Source organism: Strigops habroptila, chromosome 7 (genome assembly GCF_004027225.2).
Source record: "Strigops habroptila isolate Jane chromosome 7, bStrHab1.2.pri, whole genome shotgun sequence".
NCBI classification, from domain to species: Eukaryota; Metazoa; Chordata; class Aves; order Psittaciformes; family Psittacidae; genus Strigops; species Strigops habroptila.
In genome coordinates, this window is record NC_044283.2 from 62613171 (window position 1) to 62635205 (window position 22035).

Here is a 22035-nt window from a genome sequence, read left to right on the forward strand (position 1 = left end):
GGCTCGTAAGTAATCACAGTTCCTGTGAGTGCGGCCTCTGAACCCGCTGCTGCTCACAGATGCAGATGGCTTGTCTGAAGTCATGGCAGGCCAGGAGGTCCTGTTGAGAGTATGCCCTGATCACGCAGCCTTCCAGCCAGGTGCCCCAACTGGCACATTACGTTATCTCCTGTGATACTTATATTCTGATATTACTTAACTGAGAAGTTACTATACTATTCAAAACTCCATTCTAATAGAATTTTTAAAGACCCACATTAAGTAACAATCAATCCTTGTCTCTGTTTGGATTACTGGAGCAGCATTGCAAGAGTAAGTACGCCTTTCATGAATAGTTTGTTTGCTTTGTCCTGTAGTTGTCTTCAGGATTCAACTTAGAATAATATTTTTCATGCTTGTTTATAGTTACTGTAATGTCCCTATTATAGTTACACTGGAGTATTGTTAAGTAATTGGGTTGCATGCATTGTGTGGAGTTGCTTAGATTCACATTTAAAAATAAATAAATAAAAAATTGAATGTTTAGCTTTGCCCTGAGTTTTTTAGCTGAGAAAAAAGACACCAGGTCTAAAATTTAGATTTGTCCCACCACGACAGGCCCATTAGGGAAATTGGTCCACCTACTTCAATCATGTGAAATAAAAAATGTATTCCATTCTAGCTGCAGCTAAAAGGAGCTGTGATAATCCAACAGAAGTACACATGTACATATAACACTTTTCCCAGAATAAAGAGAGTTAACTTGTATTTACATAATAAAGCAAGGAAGCAAATTACTATTATGTTGTTATTCTATACTGTTTATCCAGTACTGGTGTTCAGATAACATAGTGGCTTCCTACCACCAAAATTATTAAATATATATTTTCCTAAACCTGACCCACCAGACCCTGAAATGAATTGTGATTAAAAAAACCAAACAAACCAAACCAAACAAACAAAAAACAAAGATGAAAAACTGAAGAGAAATAACTACCCATTAATTTAAATGGACAAAAATTACCTATCTAATGAGCAATAAAAGGAGTTATACTTTCTTCACTAAGGCTAGAAGTGGTTTTTTGTGTCAGCAGTTCAGAAAATTCTCTTTTCTGCCATTCCTTGCTCAAGGTCATCAGATTGTACAGCCTCCTTGTAGCCTCTTTTGTAACCTATGACATAGATTGACTGTGTGAAGCTCTGGCAACATCCTGTGCATGTATTGTCTGTTTATCTTTGCTTTTCCCTCAACATTCATTGCAAGTATGGTTTCAGAAAATACCTTCATCAAGTCATTTCATACAACAGGCACACACCAGCATAGCATATGTTTTGCTCCATCTTACCTTCCTCATGTTCTTGTCTGGTCACCTCAACATCCTGATTTTCAGAAAATACGGTTCTGATCCATGGCTGATTGTGTCTCCAGTCTGTATGTTATGGAGAGATGGGTTAGAAATTAGTGAATTTAGTTTTATTGACATTTTATTACAGAGCATTGATACTGGCTCCCAGCATCCAATGGTAGCATGCAGCTGCATTCAGTTGCTGGCAACATCATTAGCAACAGCATCTATCCCAAGGTATTGTAGTTTCTTCTCTTGTCTAAGCACTTTTACCTCTGTTAGGAGAAAAGTCCTGTCATAGGTTTGTGGGAGGTTTATCGAGTTTTCTTCTAACTCTCGTCTCACTCATGACTGTGTCATCACTGTTGGCTTGCTTGATGTTAGGGACCTTATGCGTATGTGAGGTACTGCTAGGCTGCATGCTCTCTCTCCTCTCCTCCACCAAGGGTGCAAATAGAAACAGACTAATCTCTGACCACCCATGGTGCAGACCAACATTATTCATTTATTCTACTATCAATCAATTTGATGATTATTTTGGCAGTCATGTAGGTTATCAGTTAAGGTAGTCATTCCTTTCTGGTGCTCCTTTACAGCAGCAGCTTTACCCAACAAATTGTTTTAGTATGCAGCTGTATGCATTTTCGGTGTTGCAAACATTAGATTTTGTGGCTGGGTTTTGTTTGTTTGTTTGGGGTTTGTTTTGTTTTGGTGGGTTGGGTTTTTTTTTCCATCTGAAGCATTCCATTAAAAAGTTGTGTCAGATTAACAAATACTCTTGTAAATTCCAAGGATTTTAAACTGACACTGACTAGTAATCTTCTCCCCCAAATGGGTCAAATTAGCACACAGTACTACTTATGGTTAAAAATAGGCACTATAAAGCATTTATGTTATCCATCTGGCATTTGCTCTGACCCCAAAAAATTACAGTTGAACAAGTTTGCAGAATCATGGAGTTAAAGAGAGTGGTTCATTACAGTGTTTGCTACAGTCCAGCTCGCTGTCCACAGGTGATAACTGCTTATGTGTTTGGGTGTTTTATCCTCTCTCCATATACCACAAGCGCTAATATTTTCTTTCTCCCCGCACCACCACCGTCTAGCTGGGCAGCATAATTAGGCTAAACCCAGTGCACCCTGCTCCCTGTCCGTCCCCACACCGAGGGCCCCGGGGTGGCGGCCGGGCCTCGGGCCCTCCCGTCAGGGGTCGCCTGCCAATTGCGGCAGCGGCTCTGCGCAGGCGCCACGATCTCTGCCCGGCTCTAAGATGGCGGCGGCCTGCAGCGTGCTCCTTGACGGTCCGGGAGTGCCGTTCCGTGCCCAGGAGGTGATGGCCCCGGCGAGCCCGGCCTGGCCGCACGGGAAACCCCCCCCACCCCACCCCGCTGTTTTGCCGGGGCTCGCCCCGCGAGTGGGGCAGCGTCTGGAGATAGTGCGGCCTTGGCAGGCTTTCCCGCGGCCCCCTCGATCTCCCTGTCCCCAGGCCCCCAAATCCGTGGGGCAGGCGAGTTTGCACGGCGCTCCCTGGCTTTGCGTGCGCTTGAGTATGTTACTGGTGCTTGCCTGAGACGTGGCCGGTGTTTGTTTGTTTGTTTTAAGGAAAATAAAAAGCCTAGTTGTGATGGTGCTGTGTTTCTTACAGTCTTTCTGCATGTAACGCTCGCTGTTTCCAGCTTTGGGAGACATCTGAAAACCCTGAAGGCGGTATTAGGCACTCTTATGTAAGTAAGTTTAAAGTTGTAAGAATGTGCGTATTGATTCTGGTAACTTTTTCATGTTTTCTTAAGGGGAAAAATCGTCACGTTGCCTTGTGTGAAATAAACTGAGCTCGTTAGCTCTTTCTCTGGGCGTCTTTGTTTTATGAAGATGCTATTGAAGTGGAGTTTTAACCTGCAGATTTTGTGGTTGATCATAAAACTGATGAGTGCATGAGCTTCCCGTGTTTGTCAGGATTTGGTCAGAGACATGCTAAAATATGTATTACAAAAATTAAGAGGTGAAGAAGTGTAAGCTTGCCCAAATTACCCTGGTGTAACATAAACATGAGGCATGCTTGGCTTTTGAATGGTGGACATTCATTTTGAAGTTGATGGAATTATCAGTGGCATAAAGATGACCGTAGTTTTGAATGCTTAGTACCTGGGGGGGAGGGAAGATGTCTTTACTCATGTCAGTGAAAATTAAAATATGTGCAACCTTTTTTTCCTTCAGGAAGAGCGAGTATTTACAACTTTCATAATGCCCAACTCCAACTCCAAAATTCATAGAGGTGGTCAGGAAGCTGGCAGGCGGGAGTTGGTTTCCAGGTCTTTGCAGAGTGCTCAGCATTGCTTGGAGGACCAGGATTTTGGGACTGCATATGCTCACTATCTCCTGGTACTAAATCTAGCTCCCGAGTTAAAAACTAGTGTCAAAGTAAGTGCGCTTTGAATTGCTTGAAACGCTTTGATTTACTGTATTCCTCTTGAGGCTTTCTGGCACTTTTTGTGTTTGTGATTTATTGTATGTAACTGACTTTCCTGTTTAGTCTTCAAAATAGAAGCAGAAAGCATTAATACTGGAGTCAGTCAGTAACTTGTTTAATAAGCTTTGTATGAATGTGGGAAGAGAACTGCTACACTTTTAGTCTGTCTGTGTGTCAACTAAGTTTAATAAAAATAAGGCCTTGTTAGTAATTGGCTTGTAGTATAGTCTGCAGGCTCTTAGTATACATACACTGCTGGGTGGTGATACTCTGGTGGGTATTTGAGAGCTTATTTCTGCTTCTTCAAGTGAGCCAGCTAACTTCAGATGATAGCAAACAATTGTATGCTGCTGCTTAGGGAAATGAGAGTGTTCAGGTGCATGTCAGGATACCCCTAGATGTTTTTAGGGCTCGGTTCCGTATTTCTGGTAACTACTAGAAACTCATTGGTACATGGTTTATTTTCTAGGAAACGTTTCAGTTTACTCTCTTTAAATGGGCAGAAGAGCTAGATTCTCTGGCACGGATTCAAGATCTGTTTAACTGTTATGAGCAAGCGCTTGAACTGTACCCAGATGATGAAGTGATATGTAATAGTATGGGAGAACATCTTTTCAGGTTTGTAGTAATGTATATGCAGTTTCTGTAAGGTTCACACTTAATATTGCATGTTGACAAGGCCTGATTCAGCAAAGCATATAAAATGTGCTTAAAAGAAGTAAATGTAAACATATGCTTAATGCTGTGTAGTGTGTACTGTTGAACTTCAAAACTGTTTGCCAGCTTAAAATAGAATAGGCTGTTCTTAAATGTCTTGAGCTTATGCTTTTATTTATTAGTGTAAAACAGTCTTTTCCTGCTTTCTCTAAACAGTCCAAAACATGGTAATTTGCTGTTGCTCAGGGTTCTAAGATGATATGAGACTGGAATTGTAAGATTGAAATCATAGGTCATGGATCCAGATAGTTTTAATTAGATTTGCTTTTTGTGATTACTTTGTTTTAAGGAACAGCTCTCCCAGCATGTTGTTACAGAAACAGGTACATGTTTCTTGCATTTTACAGACTTTTGTTTTCCTGATTTGAGGATATCCTATACGTATTACAAAAACTTGCTTCGGGTTCACAATTTAGTTTTCAAAATTGCTACTTAATGCAAGCACTGGCAAGTCAAAATTTAGTTGCTTTGAAGTATGTCCAGTTAAATAGAGTAAAGAAGTTTCGGGGTTTGTAGCATTCTCTTGACTTGAAAATCTGTGAGGCTGGATTGCAACTTGCTGATGTCCTACTGGTGCAGTAAGTCCTTTTAAAACCTGTTCTAGTTTGTCGAAGGATGTAGATGAAGGCTGGTGTACATGGTGGTATTTTTGGACCATATTTTGCATTTTAAAGGGATTTGATGTAGAACAGTAAATGATTCTTTTCCAAAAAGTAATATCAGTGTTTCTAAAGATAATCTTTCTAACTAACGCAAAATGTTTCTGTTGTATTTTAGCCGATGTACAGACCCACAGATACTTGGCAGCTGAATGCATGCTTTCTATTTGTTTGTCATTTTGACTATTAGAATGGGCTTTCGAGATGAAGCAGCTGGATATTTTCATAAAGCAGTGAAGCTTAACCCAGGCTTTGCTGATGCAAAGGAGAATTTTTACCGCGTTGCAAACTGGCTTGTGGAACGCTGGCACTTCATCATGCTCAACGATACCAAGAGGAACCTTACTTACCTAAAAGCAATTGAGAATGCTGTCCGCTCAGGGTGCAAATCTGTCCTTGATATTGGAACAGGAACAGGTATTTTGAGGTGTGTCATAAGTGCATATTTAACATGGACTTCATAGAAGCATATTTGTCATCTCTCGAAATCTGGTTGCTAATGGGGGAAAAAAATTACTTTTATGCCTTGTATTGAGACAAAACTTAAAGGAAACAGAGCTTTCAGGTGTCAGTCTGGAGGTTAGTGTCTAGCAGTATTTTTTGAAACCTGTTTTTAAAATTGTTGCAGAAGCTTTTTTGCCAATAGCTGCTGTATAAATTTAATTATTAGTGTTGGTTTTGCAGTTGTAATGCCGTGTGTCCCGTCTTTAAATATTGAATCTAGTATAAAGAGTGAATTTAGCATAGCTGGGGGAGTATTGTTATGCTACCTGAGTTTGTTTATTTTTTTTTATGATAGCATATCAAGAGGATATCCATTTGTGCAGTATCAGTATTCACACAAGAGATGCTAGTTCATTTAATGGCAATTTTTAAACTTGAACTGTTTTCTTAGAATGTGAAGCAGATGCAGAAATAGAACTTAAGGCAATTGAAGATCTTGCTGTGCTTTTCCCTCCAGTTTAAATAGTTTTAAGTAAAAGCCTGGATTCTTGTTTTTTCAGTATGTTTGCAAAAAAGGCAGGAGCATCTTTTGTTTATGCCTGTGAATTATCAAAGACGATGTATGAACTTGCTCGTGATGTGGTGGCAGCAAATAACATGGAAAGAAAGATTAAACTTTTGCATTTGAAGTCACTTGATATAGAAATTCCAAAGCACATACCTGAAAGGTACGTTGTTAATCCCTGTTGTGATATTTTTGTTTGCTCTTAATTTGAAGAAAATAGAAAATACGCTGTGACCTAAACAGGAAATAACTTTGGCTATTATATTGCTCATAATGTGAGAAGCTTCTCTGTATGTTTTATGGTTTTTATAGGGCAGTACAGAAATGATAACATGTTCTTCAGATCGTACTAATTTCTGCGGTAGATCAACAGTGTCATAACTTAAGGAGTTTAATTCCTTGGTGGTAGGAGCTTTGGGGCATATGCAATTATATTGCAGCAATAGGAAGAGAAAAATTGGATTAATACATCACAAAAATAATTTTAACATGCTTTTGTACTTAACAACTTTGGCTCACTTCTGCAGCCCATCAATAGGATGGAGGTATGTAACGGCTTGCAGAGGAAGACTATTTCTGGGGCATACCATGTCCTGCAACTCCATGTCAACTTCTGTATTTGTCAGAGAGAGATCAGAAGTTGCAGATTGTCTTGCCTCTTCTGATCAGGGAGTGAGGGAAAACTTCCCCTTTCCAGTATCCCCTGAGGAGCATTGCTGCTGTGTTTGGAGGCAAGGGGTGCAACATGATGTGTGTGGGTTCCTGGTTGCTTGCATTTGGAAGGTTGGTGGTGACGGGGCTGGCTTGAGCTGTGAATGTCAGCACCCTACCGTGTTGCAATTTGTCCTGTGAGAATATATTTGTATTTCTAGGTACACATCTGCCCACCTGTCTGCATAGCAGATATTTATGTGCTTTGGAAAACTAAGTAGCTTATTTTCCAATGTTAAGTAATGTCTTCTAAAGCACAGTAAGACATACTGGGGCAAATCAGCAGCTTGGAATTGCTTTTGGCAAATTAGAATTTGATCAGTATAACAGCTCTCAATATACATGATCCAGGCTTTTTATGCTACCCTGCTCCTCCTTGCTCACTGTCCCATTCAGCAGGAGTTCTTAGGAGGATCTTAGGAGGATTTTTAGCAGATAGAAATCTGAGGGGTTTCTTGCTTGGTTTGGTACATGTGAAGACTGGTTTATCATTTCAGTTTACCACTACGAGATATGCAGATGAAATGTGGGAAAGAAACAATTTTACTTCTAATTACTAACAAAGTGTCTGGTGATGGTACAGGCTCATAACCTGAAATGAAGAAGCTCCATGGTTTAGCATGCTAGTCAAGCCTTGTCTTAATTACGTCAGCTGGGGTACGGTAACTGATCATATGTATCCTTTTAGTGCATATGATGAGTTACTGGCTGTCACCTGTCAGGAGTAAATTGTTCTGGAAATGTCTTACCATGCTACATGTGTTTTAGTTTAAATCCAAAGGATATAGGACATTAGGGTCTGGTAGTCTGTGTAATAATTGGTGATTTAATTACAGTTTTGTGCTTGGATTTATTTTTAATTCTTTTTTAACATGCATGCATGGATGTGTACTCTTGCACAAGGCGCAGACAAAATACATGTTCTGCAGTATCGCTGGCTGTGCGCCCAGGCTGAAACATCTTCCTGTTTTGGCTAGATTCTTCCCACGCAATTTATTTAGAAATGTTGAACAAGAAGCTTTATGGTAAACTCTTGTTCAGTATTTATTCTCTTTTATCTGCATCTTGAATAACTTCTCACAATTCAAAACATGTCATTTGTTGGAAGAATTAAGTTGCCCGTCTGTATTGAAACTTCAGAACACTGGTAGAAGTTTTGCTTGGAGCTCACGTTGGTATGGTGGGGTTTTTTTCTGTAAAGAATAATTGTTGACAGGAATGTGTGTTACACAGTGTATTTTATGGTGCTCTTTTTCTTATCTAGAGTTTCCTTGGTTGTCACAGAAACAGTTGATGCTGGTTTGTTTGGAGAAGGAATTGTGGAGAGCTTGATACATGCTTGGGAACATTTGCTTTTACAACCAAAGGTGGGTGATATGGGTACATACATATAAATGGGATTCCTGTTTTGTTTGATGGATATAAGTGTGTGTGTGTGCATGTGCATACATTCACAGAAATACGTGAATGAGGAAAAACTGTCTTGTAAGTATTTTATGCCTGTTGATGTTTAAAAAAATGAGTGATCTGGGTTTGTTCTGTGAATTTGATTTTGGTGAAACGCAGTGAGGCAACTGCATATGTTGTACTTCTGTGAGCTTGTGTTCTGGATGGGCAGGTACTTTCAGTGCATGTTTCCCTGGTGTGACTTTCTATCATACAGAGATGTGTCACTCTTGATCACTCCTTCCCCCCTGGCCCCCATCTTCCCCATCCTCCCATTAGTAAGTAACACCAAAGGGGTTTGTGTGTGTTTTAAAGGCACTGTTTTCCTGAAATTATGATTACAACCTGGTCATTTTGAGATATCAACTAGTAGCAGAAAGCTGTGTCAGTCTAAGCAGAAAATGCTACGTTACAGTAGAATTATTCTCATCATAACACTAGGGACCAGTCAATTATAATATGCTAAATATGCCATATGTTTATATTCTTTATTTTTGCTAACTTTGAACTATTTTGGAAGACTGAACAATTCCACTGGGTCTCAGATATTACTTTGTGTTTGGCGTTTTAGCTAGCATATGTTAAGCAAAGTAATATGACAGCGAGTCTTTTATGAGTTAACCTCTGTTAGGCCTTATGAAATAGAAGGACTTACCTTTTATTTTGATGTTGCCTTGATTCCAACTAATTTTAAAAGTCTTATCTGGCTGATACCTTACTGTATTGTATTGAACTGAAACTGATGACCTCTAGTGTTAAGTGTAGGAATGATGCATAAAGAAAAGGTCCTCAATTGTTTCAATATATTCTAGCAGGATACTAATTAAAAACCACTTCTAGAATTACACAGAGGAAGCAGAGATTGAAAAGTAAAGCTGATGCATGGATATATTGAAACACGGTATTTAAGAAATGGTCACCTGGAATGACAAAGACCAGAAAGTTTACTAGTCACCAAGAACTTTCTGATGTTTGAACTGTAATCTTGAATGGCTCATTAATGATTTTTAACTAATTAATTAACCTAGGCTTTGCAGTAACTGTAGAAATAGATCTGTCTCACTGCATGTTGTTACTTATGTTTTCACAGCCTAAAAATCAAGATGTCAGTACTGGAGACTATGGCAGAGTTATTCCTGCAAGCGCTACAATATTTGGGATGGCAGTAGAATGCAAAGAGATACGTAGGCATCACAGGTGTGTTTAAACTCCAGCACAGTTTGAACCCATATTTGTTACTTGGGAAGGAGACCACTGGTTTCTATTGAGGATTTTTGATGTACTGTTCTCTTTATTTTTTGAATGGCTGATTATCTGTTTCACTAAAAAGATTTCTGCTCTCACATTCCTTCCCCCACCCTACATCCCTTGTGGTTCAGACTTTCTGGATCATTTCATCAGAAATACTTGATTTTCAGTTATGCTGGAACACATGCTGTTAACATATACTAAAGACACTTAATTCCTTAATAGTAAAAATACTTCTCCCTTTCTGTATTGGAGATTCTTGGATTACCACTTGGCCTTTATCCTCATTTTACTCTCTTTATAATCTGCTCCATACCTTGCTGCTGGATGTAACCCTTTCAGAAGATGAGGACAGGACTTTTTAAAGTTGAAGTGTTACCCCCACCTAGCATTATCTTTCTGAATATGTGCCTTGCCTGATTCTCAGCTAGCATACAGTAGGGTTTCTTTGCTGGGACTGTTCTGACTGTGTATCAGTTACTTTGATATTAATTTTTATTCTCGTCTTCTAGCACAGTATCACTGCGTGGAGACAGTCTCTGCCTGAGAGGTTTGGACTTGATGTGTTTTGTTTAGGATTTGTCTTACTGGAGATCAAAGAGAACAGTAACTTTTGCAAGAGCTTCAGTGTACTGAATGGAAAATAGCCAGGCTGTGTCAGTGATTTTTCTAATGCAGTAGACCTGGATAATGGCCAGAAAGAGGTTGAAGCTCCTATAGTCGGTGAGCATAGAAGAACCTCCTTTTAGAAGTTAATTATTCATCAATTGGAAGATAGGATTTTGCCTTAAAACATGGCATGACTTTTCAGGATGAAAGTTAATGTACTGTAAAGTTTGGATTGTTGGATTAACAGTCTGTTCTAATAGCATAACTTAAGGTAGGTGGCTGGTAGGACTGAAGTGATTGCCACAAGTTAATTATATGCTGTAGGAAGAAAAATGTCACTTAGTTTTTCTGCCTTTATAGTTTGGGGATCCCTTTTTGCTCCAGTAAGAATATTTGCCTTAAGTCTATTTTAACAAGTGCTATTAAGCTTTATGCAAAACACATACCTGTTCTAAGATTTATACTACACAGATCTCTGAATTATTCAAATGTGCATGTCTCCACACTTCCCTAAGTGTTTTCGTGACCTACAGCAAGACTTTGGGGTTTGGATAGTGGGGTTTTTTCTGAGCAGGATGCCTAATGAAACACTGATTTATCTTGCTGAGGGAGGGAATCCCCTTTCACTCCAATTGTTGATAATCTCGCATATCATCTTTCTGTGGCTGATCTCATTATCTGCTTTGTATTCTGTGCCTTTGTTTTAGTAATTTAAAGTTATGCTGGATTTCCTGTGCTCTGTCTTTATTATTTTTTTTGCTAGCACATAGTGAAATTCTAGATAAACCATACCAGTTTTCTTGTAATTCTGTCTTTGGTGCACTTAAGCCAACTTTGCAAAAAGTTTTTTGCTGGTTTACCCCTTACTGTGGCTTCATTACTTGATGGTTTAGTGATAACTGTAACATTTCTTCACTGTAGCTGGTGCTGCTTGCAGTCATGGCTTGTGCTTCCTAGAATGACTATAGGGCCCACCTCTGCTGTGGTGTTGTGTAATTTTTCCTTAGGGTTAGCTTTAATTTTCTGCTGAAGTCGTTGCTCCCTCTTTGAGGCAGTTGTTTCCCATCCATGTGAAATGTGTTTACTTCCAGAAGAATAAATGAACTGACAAACTTGCAAGAAGACCTGAGTCCTAGTAAGGATAAGTTTAGACTTCCACAAAAGTTTTAAGATACCAGAGTATACTGCATATTGGTTTTCAAGTTGGAACTAGGTATCTTTTGAGAGTCATATGCAACAGTAGAGCAATATTCCAGGAGATCATAGGTGTGCTACATTAGTGCATCTATATTTATTATCTATATTATTTTGAATAAAAATGCCCGAATATGGGTTAATTTACTAATTTAATTAAGAATTACAGGTTTCGGGGGTTTTTTTGATGTTTAATTTTTAATGTATTAGGTCCCGGAGAGAGGGGCAATACAATGGCTCTGCTTTTGTGCTATGTATTGAAGCCAGGAGGATTCATAAAAATGTAATAATCTCCTGACCTTTTCCACAATATAATCCTCGTACAGCAGCTGTTCTGTTTAGTTGTATTTCTTTTAAAATAATACGTGGATTGAATTTCAAATGAAGGAGAATAGTCTCATCCTTGACGTTAAAATATCTAAGTTACTTCACTGAGCAAGTGAGAAGATTGTCATTGCTGATAACATTGCTGTATTTTTTAGTATCTATTGTGAAGTACTTGCTACTTCATGCTTTCTATATGTCATATATACTTCAGTTGCTAGGGAATTGGCTCTGAAGATGGAACCTGATTCATTTCTGTATTTTAGCTGTGCATAATGGTCAGAATATATTTGCCTAAGAATCCAGGCTATGACAAGAGACAACTTACTCGATTCTGCATTTGGGAGCTTCAAAGACATGACTGTATCTGAGAATATTACCAGAGAGCCTGCATGGTCATACTTAGTTTTAGGGAGAGCTTTTGCAGGAAGGGAAGGTTCCTGTGAAAGGAATTAAGAATTTAAAGTTGCTCTAGAAATCGAAATTTAACTGGTTGTCATTTCAACTGATGAGTGATAGATTCCACTGGAAGAATGCTGATGTGCTTGTTAGCTGTCACTTAAATAGGAAGCACGAGGTCCTTCACAGGCAGATACGCTTTTTCAGAATAATCTAAAGTGTAGCTTGTGCAAGACTCATCTTGTGTAACTTCCTGACCCGTACTTTGAAAATAAGAATATACCTTAAGTCCTCAAACCTAAGAGATTGGCAGTGTATGTAACTGGTTTAAAGCAGTTATGGCATTCTTTGAAGTTTTTTTGTGTAAGGCTGTTTCTAGAAACCTGACTGATCTTCTGTCTTAGAAGAGAGGGTGCATGTATTCTGAGTTGTCAAAGCCTTTTACCTAGAAATCTATGCTGAGATGTTCTTTGCAGCTCTGTAACTGTGAAAAATGCTTTATTCTGCATAGATTGTGCTCGAAAAGTATATAAAGGTACTGCAAAATGAAAGTCAGAGACTCCAAAAATGCATTTTCCTATTGTATGTCTGTGTCTTTGTTCTGAGTATTCTGTTCATCTGAAAGAAGCACCCTTATTACCTTTCTAATGCAGCAGCAGCAGAAAAGCTTTATTTGTTCTTACTATTACTATATATTCTCTCTCGTTCTCTGTCAAGACTCAGTGAGTTGTACTTAAGGGGACAAAAGTCTGTGGCCTTTGACAAAGGACTCACAGTGCTTTTTCTTAGTTCCTAGTGACAGCATTCAGTTCTCGTTCTTGAAAGTGTTGTGCATTTTCTGTGCTTTAGAGCTGCTCTGAACATAATAAAAACCCCACGGAATTATTTTATTATCTTTTATTATCTCTTCTATTCTTACACTCTGCATTTAGAAATACTTACAAAGCCTGAAAGATCTTTGTTATTTTTTTGTCAAATTATTTGAAGTTTCATTTCTTCCCTTTTTTCCTTTAACTCCCAGAGTGGGGCTGCAAGAAGTTGCTGGTGTGCACTTGTCAAATTCAGTGCAGTTCTTCAGTCCAACATATGCTTCTGCTGGTTCAGAGGAGACTGTCGAACCTTACACCACTGAGAAGCTCAGTCGTATTCCTGGAGGTTACGTACCTCTGACAGAACCCTGTCAGGTAATGACAGTGGATTTCAACAATCTGCAGGTAATGATTATTTGTTTTACGTCCTTTACAAGTAACCTGTTTCAGAATAATATCAGCCTTATATCTTATGTGGTGTCTGGGTTCAATTGCAGAACAGTTCACAAGTGTGAAGTTGGCAGAGCTGCAGTGAAATCCTCTGCTGGTTTTGATATTTGTCTGGTCATGTGGTGATGTGATTCACCAGATGATGGTCTCTGAGGTTTTGAAGGTGGAGTTTTGTGTTTGTTCGTCATAGTTTAGTCTGTAAATGAGCTCCCCATAGGATCAGACAACTGCCAGCCTCGCTACAGAGAGGGGAAGGAAGGATGCAGTAGACCCATCTTTAATGATTTATGCAGTTGTGAAGCTGACTTAATTTATTCCTCTAGAGTATTCAGGAACCTCTTGAAGACAAAAAAGTAAGGATGTCTTTTACATCTGGCATAAAAATATCTGCAAGTGTTGATGGATAAGTGTACAAGAGAGGGGAGATGAAGAAATTACCCTGTTCAACCAGCTTGATTCTACCCTTCAGCTCCTTTGATATCTTACAGTATGTCTGTAATATGGCATTTTAAAATATGGTAGCATTATTTCATGTATTTTGCACAGAATATGTTTGTATGGGTATCCTGAATAGGCCTGAGCTGTAAGGCAAGGACATCAGCCACTTGCAGCTGAGCATGCTAAAAAGATAATCCATCTGATCTCTGGTATGTTTCTTTCTCATTGACCTGTGGTGAGGAGTTAGCATTGAGTCAGAGCTTAAAATAGGTTCTGTTATATAAATGAAATTATTCTTGGCTACTGCTTGGCCAGGAATTGCAGTCTTTCTGAATCAATAGCTTTTCCTAGTTGGCTTTTCTGACATCCTGAGATTAAAAATGAAATAAGACAAGGTTCTTCAGTACACTACTGGGAGCTATCTTTCTGTGACCTAATGTTGCTTCTGCTTCTAGCATCAATAAGAAACTATTACTGTTCTCTGAGATGGCTACTCTTAAGCATTTGTGGGCTGGCAGACAAGTAAAGGTAATTTTAAGGAGTAAAGAACAGTGTTACTTTTCAAACCATGTTTCAAAAATGCTCCTTTGAAGTTTGCTAGACTAATGGAGTGTCATGAAATTGCAAAGTATCAGTAAAGGTAAAGGGAAGAAATGCAATTAACTTATTTGGAATCATTGGTTACTGTTTGTTGTGACTTTATCGGTGAGCAAATACGGCAGTTAGAAACACTGGTAGGTTACTTTCAACCTGGGGGGGGGTTTGTTTGATCTCTTTAGTTTTGTCATGGCCACTCCTGGATGTTCAGTTGGTGCAGATAAAAAATAGAAAGGAAAAATTGTCTGTGCTCCTCTTCGAATAATAAAGAAAACCCCAACAACTTGCTATACTTGCAAACAGTAGTAGAATTACCTACTAAAGATTAAAATAGAGATCAGAAATCACTTAGCACTAGTAAGGTAATATCAAAGACCCTTTTTCTAAACATGTATTTCAAGGAATGAGAGGGATGTGGCATTTGTTCTGCTTGTATTAACTATCCAGACCTAAACTGACAGAACTGAGAAGAAAACTTAAAAACCGGTACAATGGTGTTTCTCAAACCAAGTTGTAGGAGGCTTCAAAGACATCAGTACAGATCAGAGAAACAATACGTTGAAATTAAAAAGGCAACTGAGTTATGCTGAGTACTTTATTAGTGCTATTATTAGCAGCAGCAGCTCAGTTCCTCCCAGGCAGGGGAATGAGATGTGGCTGTAATTACAGACACACCTAGCCAGGTACTGCCTGCGTGCGTGTTTGCTGGCAGCAGATCAGTGCCACGGGGAGTGGAAGTGAGTGTTTACCTCAGCAGCCAGTAATTAAAGCTCAGTCTCACTTTCAGGCCCTAAAGAAACTGTGCTCTTGCCAATGGTTACAGATATTGGCTCTTTCTAATTTTCATGAGAAGGTACTGCGTGGAATATTTGAGAAACTGTGGTTCAAGACATAGGAAATTTGGTAACTTCATTTTTTCTGTAGTTTTTGCTTCTATTTGTAGTCCCATTTAATTTTTTTTTATTTTTTAAATGCAAATTATCTTTTTCTCATTCAGAAGGTATATGTGGCATAGCATCATTTTGGGGTTTTTACTGCCTGTTCCTGCATCATAGCTTTATTTTCTTTTGCTGTCTCTTTAACTACACTCGTTGATAAATTGGCATCGTGATGTGCTAGAGCTGTTTGAGTCTGTAATCGTCATAAATAATAGAAAACCTTTATGCAATGGGCAAATGCGAGGAATCAATATGGGATAAGCAGCATGGTAGAGAGTGGGGAAAGCTGAAATAACTGCCTTCAGGTGGGTTTTATGTGTTGTGTGCCACAGGACAGGGATGTAGCACTACGGTTACTAGAACCAGTGGATCAGAACCTTGGGCCTACTGCTTTTGCGGAATAATCAAGACTATTTTTAATATCAAATACACTTCTAAACAACTATAACTTCCCAGAAACTGAGAAACAGATGCATGTTTGTGCTCATGCTGTCTTGCTTCAAGAGGCTTACTGTCAGTAAAGCTTCAACTTACTGTTCTTCCTCTCCATATGAGTTTGTACAGGAAAAAAATGACAGAAGCAAAGCACTTTTATTGAAGAACAGTGAGATCTTACTATGAACTTTATTAGCATCCAGTAATTTTAACATGTGCATTGCTCAGCCATCTCTCAATTGTGAGAAGAGTGGTAGGCCAACTCTTGGAGAACACAGAACGAGAATGAAGAGAGGAAAAATAAGAACTGCATCATGTGAGAGCTACTCACATTCTTAGAGTAGAACTTCTCTTCTGCCCTGTGTATTTAAAGATTGAAACTTAGGGAGGACACATGTTGACATAAGCAGATCAGGAAGCTGGTGAATGTTTAGGAAAGGCTGTTACTAAGGAGAAGGTTGTGACTCAGAGAATCTTCGGTTCCTTGTGCTTGACCTCCTATTTATCAGTTTATGCCAAAACCATCTGAGATGTTAGAGCTGGGCCTTTTGTGTTTGTTAATGTTGGTAGCAGAAGGCAGTTATTGAGGAGCATATATTTTACCTGGAAGAAGACATAATTTCTGTTACATGTTCAAAACTTTTTAGGAGTACTGGAGAATTGATAACCTGATGCCGTTAGGAAAGATTGCGGTTCTTCCCGATAGTGAAATTGTATATGCCTGAGCTTTTACACAGAGCCTGTAGCCCCAATAGCAGAGAAAATGCCCTCAGACTTAGTGTGTTTATAATGATTTTGCTGAACTCCTGTTTGAGTGAATTCAGTGCTTGTTCTTACATTATTTCTCAAACTGACTGAACACAGGTTTTAAGTGAAGCATGTGCCTAAGCATTGGCTTGAATCCAGCCGAAAAGACTGGCTCTAGTTTTATTACTTCTCCTGGGCAAGCCTTGCCAGTCTAAAGCCTTTCTTGCAGTTTTCAGTGTTTTTAAATACATATGTTCTTGGATGTAGTCATGTTTGCTTTAATAGCTGAGGGATGCAGGTTAGTCATGTGGGTAATTGCACTTGCGTTTGGGAAGAGAGTTCCTATGCTACTGACTAATGATGATAATTGGTATTGTAGTGGCTTGTTAACAAGGTTTTTCTTAGGTGCCCTCATGGATTGGTGCAGAAACTTGCATGACCTAGTGTAAGAACAAACTTTCTTCTATTTACAGAAAGAAACTCTGATGCTTTTTTTCTCTTTCCACTTTGGTCAGGAGCTGAAAAGCCTTGCAGCTAGAAAGCCCTGGAAGCTCAGCATGCCAGTCACTGAAGGAGGAATACTAGATGCTGTTGTGGTGTGGTTTGTGCTACAGCTTGATGATGAGCATGCTCTATCTACAAGTCCCAGTGAGGAAACTTGCTGGGAGCAGGCAGTCTATCCTGTGCAGGGCCTCCTCGGTATGTCCTGTAGGTTTTCTTGTTGTGGTACATTAACTTGGTTTCACTTTGGTTTTGAGATAGTTAGGTTATCTCAGAGGTTAGGTAGTGACAGCAAATAGGTTTTGGAGAAGTTCAACAGCACGTAGCTGTGAGGTGGTTCCTGATCATGCTTCTGGACTCTAGTGGACAGTCCTGGCATCAGGGCTTGTTTGTGGGGCTCTGCTGTGAAGCAAATAAGGACCTGCTTAAGATCTGGGAGAGCGCTTTTCATTAAGTTTTTATTTCTAATCTGAATTAAGTGCATTGTGGAGCAACTCCAAAAAGTGGGGCTACTCACTGTCTCTGCTTGACAAGGTGGGAATTGTGAAAGGGAGGTGAGGTAGGAATTGCTAACTGCTCCTGCCCTTCCAACCCAAACCATTCTGTGATACAAGAGGTATTAAAATGTAAATATTTAGTATTTTGCATTTGAAAGTAAAAGCAATTTCTTTATCAGTTCTTGTTCTACTCTGCTATTGACAGAACAAGTAAAGTAATACCTGTTTGTCATGGAAAGGCTTATTTTGAGAATAAATGGATTTTTGCCTAGTGTGGGACTGTTTAAGGCAAATTTTAACACACAATTGCAGATTTCGGCTTGTGGGCTACAGACTAGAAAAGTTCTGTCATACACATCCGTAACAACTAATGAATATATAAGAGATATATGGAAGAGATAATGGATATATAAGAGATAATACTCTTTGTTTGTTTGTTGTTAAGCACTGTATGGCTGCTCCCCTGCTATTTGCTGTGAAGTAACTGACATGACTTCTTTGTGCTGTTTTGCCAAGATTACTCTGTGAAGACTGGAGATACAGTGGTGATGGAAGTATGCTGCCAAGACTGCTACTTGAAGATCCAGAAGATTTCTTCTTTGCCTTCGGAGTGCGGGATGGACTTCAGTGACAGGGAAGACATGCCGAGTCTGGGCAATGAGGCTGAGTTGTGTAATGCCCTGGCTGGTCTGCAGACAACCAGCAAACAGGATGGCAATGCTCAAGTGTGTGTGCTGGAATCCACAGAAATAGCCCTGCTGAACAATGTACCGTACCACAAGTGCTTTAAAGCTGCCATGGGCAAAGTGCTGTCGGCGTTAAATCCAAGTAAGGACTCGCAGTCCATGGACGTTGATGGACATGGCAGTGGGATGAACCTCCAGGAGAATCAAAACAAGAGCTTTCTAGATGCGGCTCCTGATCCTTTGTATGTTTTAGATGTATCTGAAGGCTTCTCCATCCTGCCAATTATAGCTGGCAAACTTGGACCAGTTAGAGCCTACAGTTCTGTTGAGAAAGAACAGCATCAGGCAGCACTTAATGTAATTTCAGAAGCTAACCATTTCCCTAAGGAAACATTAGAGTTTTGGCAAAGCCACTTGGAAGATGAAAGTGTGGTGCTTCAGAGACCCAAATCAGACAAATTGTGGAGTATCATTATCTTGGATGTTATAGAGACATCAGGTTTAATCCAGCAGGAGGTTATGGAAAAGGCTGCAATATCCAGGTACAGTATAAATGGACAATAGTATTCCTAGGAATGTGTAACTATCTGAGAACTTTTGAAAATAGTAATTTTAACTGTAAAATTACTGTTGCACCGGTTCTGTAGAGCAGGAAAAGCTTGTGTTCTGAAGGGATTGAGCCTCCCAGAGTGTCTCTGGTGTGACTATTGCATATGTGTATCATTTACAAAAAGTGTCAAGATTCCACTTTCGTATTATGTATGCAGGAATATGAATGGAAGAGCTTACTGCTTGGTCTGTCAGAAGTTAAGTTCCCAGGACAGCCAGCACCTTAGTAATAACGTAGGTAGCTTTTAGTGCAAAGTTAGAAAAGCCCAGGTTGATGTACATGTCAGAGTGTTGTCGGAACAAACAATGTGCAAAAATACAAGCACCCAGAACAGCCAGGGAGAAAGCAGCAGAGTTGCTGGCTGTTAGCTGTGGCAGTGGGTAGGAGTGCAGAGCAAGAGGAAGGGAAATAATGGAAATGGGTAGCAAGAAAAAGTAAATGTGAAACAGGTTTATCCCCTTTTGTGGTGCCAGGGAATCTCCTCTGCTCATCTTCATGCTTGGTGATGGCAGAATATTCCAGACAATTAATGTTCATTACCTTTTCTAAGTTTTGAATGAATCTTTGGATGATTTGAAAGATTTTATGTTATTTTGGCTGTAAGAACACGTGGTAGATTACTCTGACTTTTGTCATACACAACTGAATGGCATGAAAATATATTCAATAGTGCATCACTGAGCTACCTGACTCCTATGAAGAGAGGCCTGCTATAGGAAAAGAAAACCTAAAACAATCTCTCTTGAACCGGAGGTGTTTGATACTATGCTGAAGGAAAGCTTCTGTCATGTTGCTGCTCTCCACAGTGTGATATTCTGCAGCAAGAGACCAAGCAAGGGTCAGGGGTTTTTTTGGGGAAAAAGTGCTGTCTTCTGTATTGTCCATTTTAGTTCAACACTTAAAGAAGGGCAACTTAAATTCCCACCAGGTTTTGTTTCCCTATGGGTATGCTATGCTGCCTTCTTAACCAGTGCCTCCCAACCTGATGTACTTCCTGACCTCCAGTTTTATTAGGCATTCCTGCCAGTTCTTCAGTATTAGATGCTGCTGCTATGAATAAATCCTACTATCTTTATACTGAAATATTACAGCATCACAGAATGGTTTGGGTTGGAAGGGACCCTTAAAGCTCATCTTTAAGGTCCCCTGCGATGGGCAGGGACACCTTCCACTAGAGCAGGTTGCTCCAAGCCCCTGTGTCCAACCTGGCCTTGAACACTGCCAGGGATGGGGCAGCCACAGCTTCTCTGGGCACCCTGTGCCAGCGCCTCAGCGCCCTCACAGGGAAGAACTTCCTAATATCTAACCTAAATCTACCCTCTGTCAATTTAAAGCCATTCACCTGTGTCCTGTCACTACAGGGTCTTGTAAAAAGTCCCTCTCCAGCTTTCTTGTGGGCCCTCTTTAGGTTCTGGAATATCACCATTTCCAATATGGGCACTGAGAACAAATTGCTTAGTTCCGTAGCTTTAGTATTATGTGACAAGTTTTCCTTTTGTATGATACAGCTGTCTGATGAAATGATCAAACTCAAATGCCTATGAGCACTTGACTTCAGAGGAAGGAGGAGTGTGCCTTCTTAAATGCGCATCTTAAATGTTAATGTTCTTTTAACATCTTAAATGTTAATGTTCTTTTAATTCCTGTTGATTGACATGCTTTAGAGGTGAAATCTCTCTCATTTTACAGGTGTTTACTTCACAGTGGAGGGAAGATTTTCCCACAATATGTATTGGTGTACGGGATGCTTGTAGAATCAGAGTCTCTGTTACTGGAGAGTGCTGTTCAAGGAACAGAACCAACTCTTGGGTTTAATATAGCCCCGTTTATCAACCAGTTCAAGGTATGGAGTTGGTGGGTGTCTTCCAGACACAGTTCCAAAGCCTGCAGGTGTCCAGCTGTTTAGTTTGGGTGTCAGCTGCAAGAGAACTGAAGAGCTGAAACTTTTTCTTATTGTTGAAGTTATCAAGAGGGGTCTGTGTGACCAGATGGGGCGTTGAGATAAATTAAAATGGGAAACATTTGTTTTAGAACTGTCGTGGGAGAAGCTTTGTCTGAGTAATGAAGGATGCAGAAGAGTGACTGTGCTGTTACGATCTCCTTCATCACCTTGTATCCCAACAGTCATGTTTCAAAGGGGATTAAAAGGGTGTGTTATGCATTTGGGCTGTCTTGTATGGGGATTATAGTAATTCCTAGAAACTATTGCATTCTGATTAATTTTGCACTTTTTAATGGCTGATGCCTGACGTTACGGTCTGTACTCTTAGGTACCTGTTCGTGTGTATTTGGATCTCTCCACATTACCATGTGTACCCTTGAGCAAGCCAGCAGAGCTTTTAAGGCTTGATCTCATGAACCCTCTGTTGAACAGCTCCAGCAGAGAGGTGAAGGTGAGTTGTTCATATACGAAGCTTAGAAGTGTGTGTAATTGCTGTCCTGCAGAGCTGCTCATTCATTGCTCACCTTGGCTGAAAATGTCAATACAGAACTGACTTGGCTGCAAGTATCTCTAACATGGACTGAACTGTTTTGATCTACTTTATTTTCTTAGTTCTTTGAAAAAGGGGTAACTGATTAAATGAATACTTTAAATGTTTTCAGGTAGAAATTTGTAAGTCTGGCCAAGTCACTGCAATTCCCTTCTGGTATCACATACATCTCGATGAAGATCATAGCTTGAATACATCTGATGAGTCCTCACACTGGAAACAAGCTGCAGTTGTTCTGGATGAGCCCATCCAAGTTCAGGTTGGAGATGAACTTGTGCTGGATGTTCAACACCATAAAAGCAATATTTGCATTACAGTTAAAAGGTGAAGAATGTAAATCAACTTGTGGTTAATTACCTATGCAGAAATTGAGTGTTCCTAACATCGCTGATGTTAATTTATATTAAATTTTATTCTGATCAAACAGGCTCTTGTGTTGCTTTCATAGTAGACGCTTCGCTACCACTGGTGAACTCTGGCTTGTACTATAGGAGTATCTTGCTCTGCTTGCTATTGCATCTGTAGTCAGAAAAAAAAGCACCCAGATGCCTGTACCAGAAGTAAACAGCTGTGACTGTTCAGGATGGAATCCTTGTTTCTCAAACTGTAGTTACATTTCTTGGTTGCCAAAGCATCCTACTTAAGTGTACTGAGATGTTATCAGCCTTGTAGTAGGGACTGTAATGCCATTCCACTTGCAAAATTGCAAGTTAGTGTTGCGCATAGAC

General features: G+C 39.7%; 1 protein-coding gene across 2 annotated transcripts; it reads left to right on the forward strand.

Annotated features, from left to right (window-relative positions):
* Window positions 1-2575: 2575 nt before the first annotated feature.
* Window positions 2576-21733, forward strand: PRMT9 (protein arginine methyltransferase 9). 2 transcript variants are annotated; one of them, XM_030491873.1, is made up of 14 exons: window positions 2576-2654; window positions 2970-3048; window positions 3539-3742; window positions 4261-4409; window positions 5358-5594; window positions 6172-6339; window positions 8152-8254; window positions 9424-9530; window positions 13129-13321; window positions 17037-17220; window positions 18036-18747; window positions 20505-20658; window positions 21086-21208; window positions 21420-21733. In XM_030491873.1, the coding sequence occupies exons 3-14, from the start codon at window positions 3566-3568 to the stop codon at window positions 21633-21635; spliced, it is 2523 nt and encodes an 840-aa protein (XP_030347733.1). In that variant the 5' UTR covers window positions 2576-2654; window positions 2970-3048; window positions 3539-3565; the 3' UTR covers window positions 21636-21733. The 2 variants fall into 2 exon arrangements, with proteins under 2 accessions (XP_030347733.1, XP_030347734.1); XM_030491874.1 differs by lacking the exons at window positions 2576-2654; window positions 2970-3048; window positions 3539-3742; window positions 4261-4409 and having other exon boundaries at window positions 5501-5584.
* The last annotated feature ends 302 nt before the right edge of the window (window positions 21734-22035 follow it).

Bases quoted from the DNA above. Each gene is read 5' to 3' on its own strand.
- PRMT9 (XM_030491873.1), top strand. From the start codon at position 3,566: ATGCCCAACTCCAACTCCAAAATTCATAGAGGTGGTCAGGAAGCTGGC. The intron at 3,743-4,260 runs GTAAGTGCGCTT...TTTATTTTCTAG, and splicing joins AGTTAAAAACTAGTGTCAAA to GAAACGTTTCAGTTTACTCT. The intron at 5,595-6,171 runs GTGTGTCATAAG...TTGTTTTTTCAG, and splicing joins ACAGGAACAGGTATTTTGAG to TATGTTTGCAAAAAAGGCAG.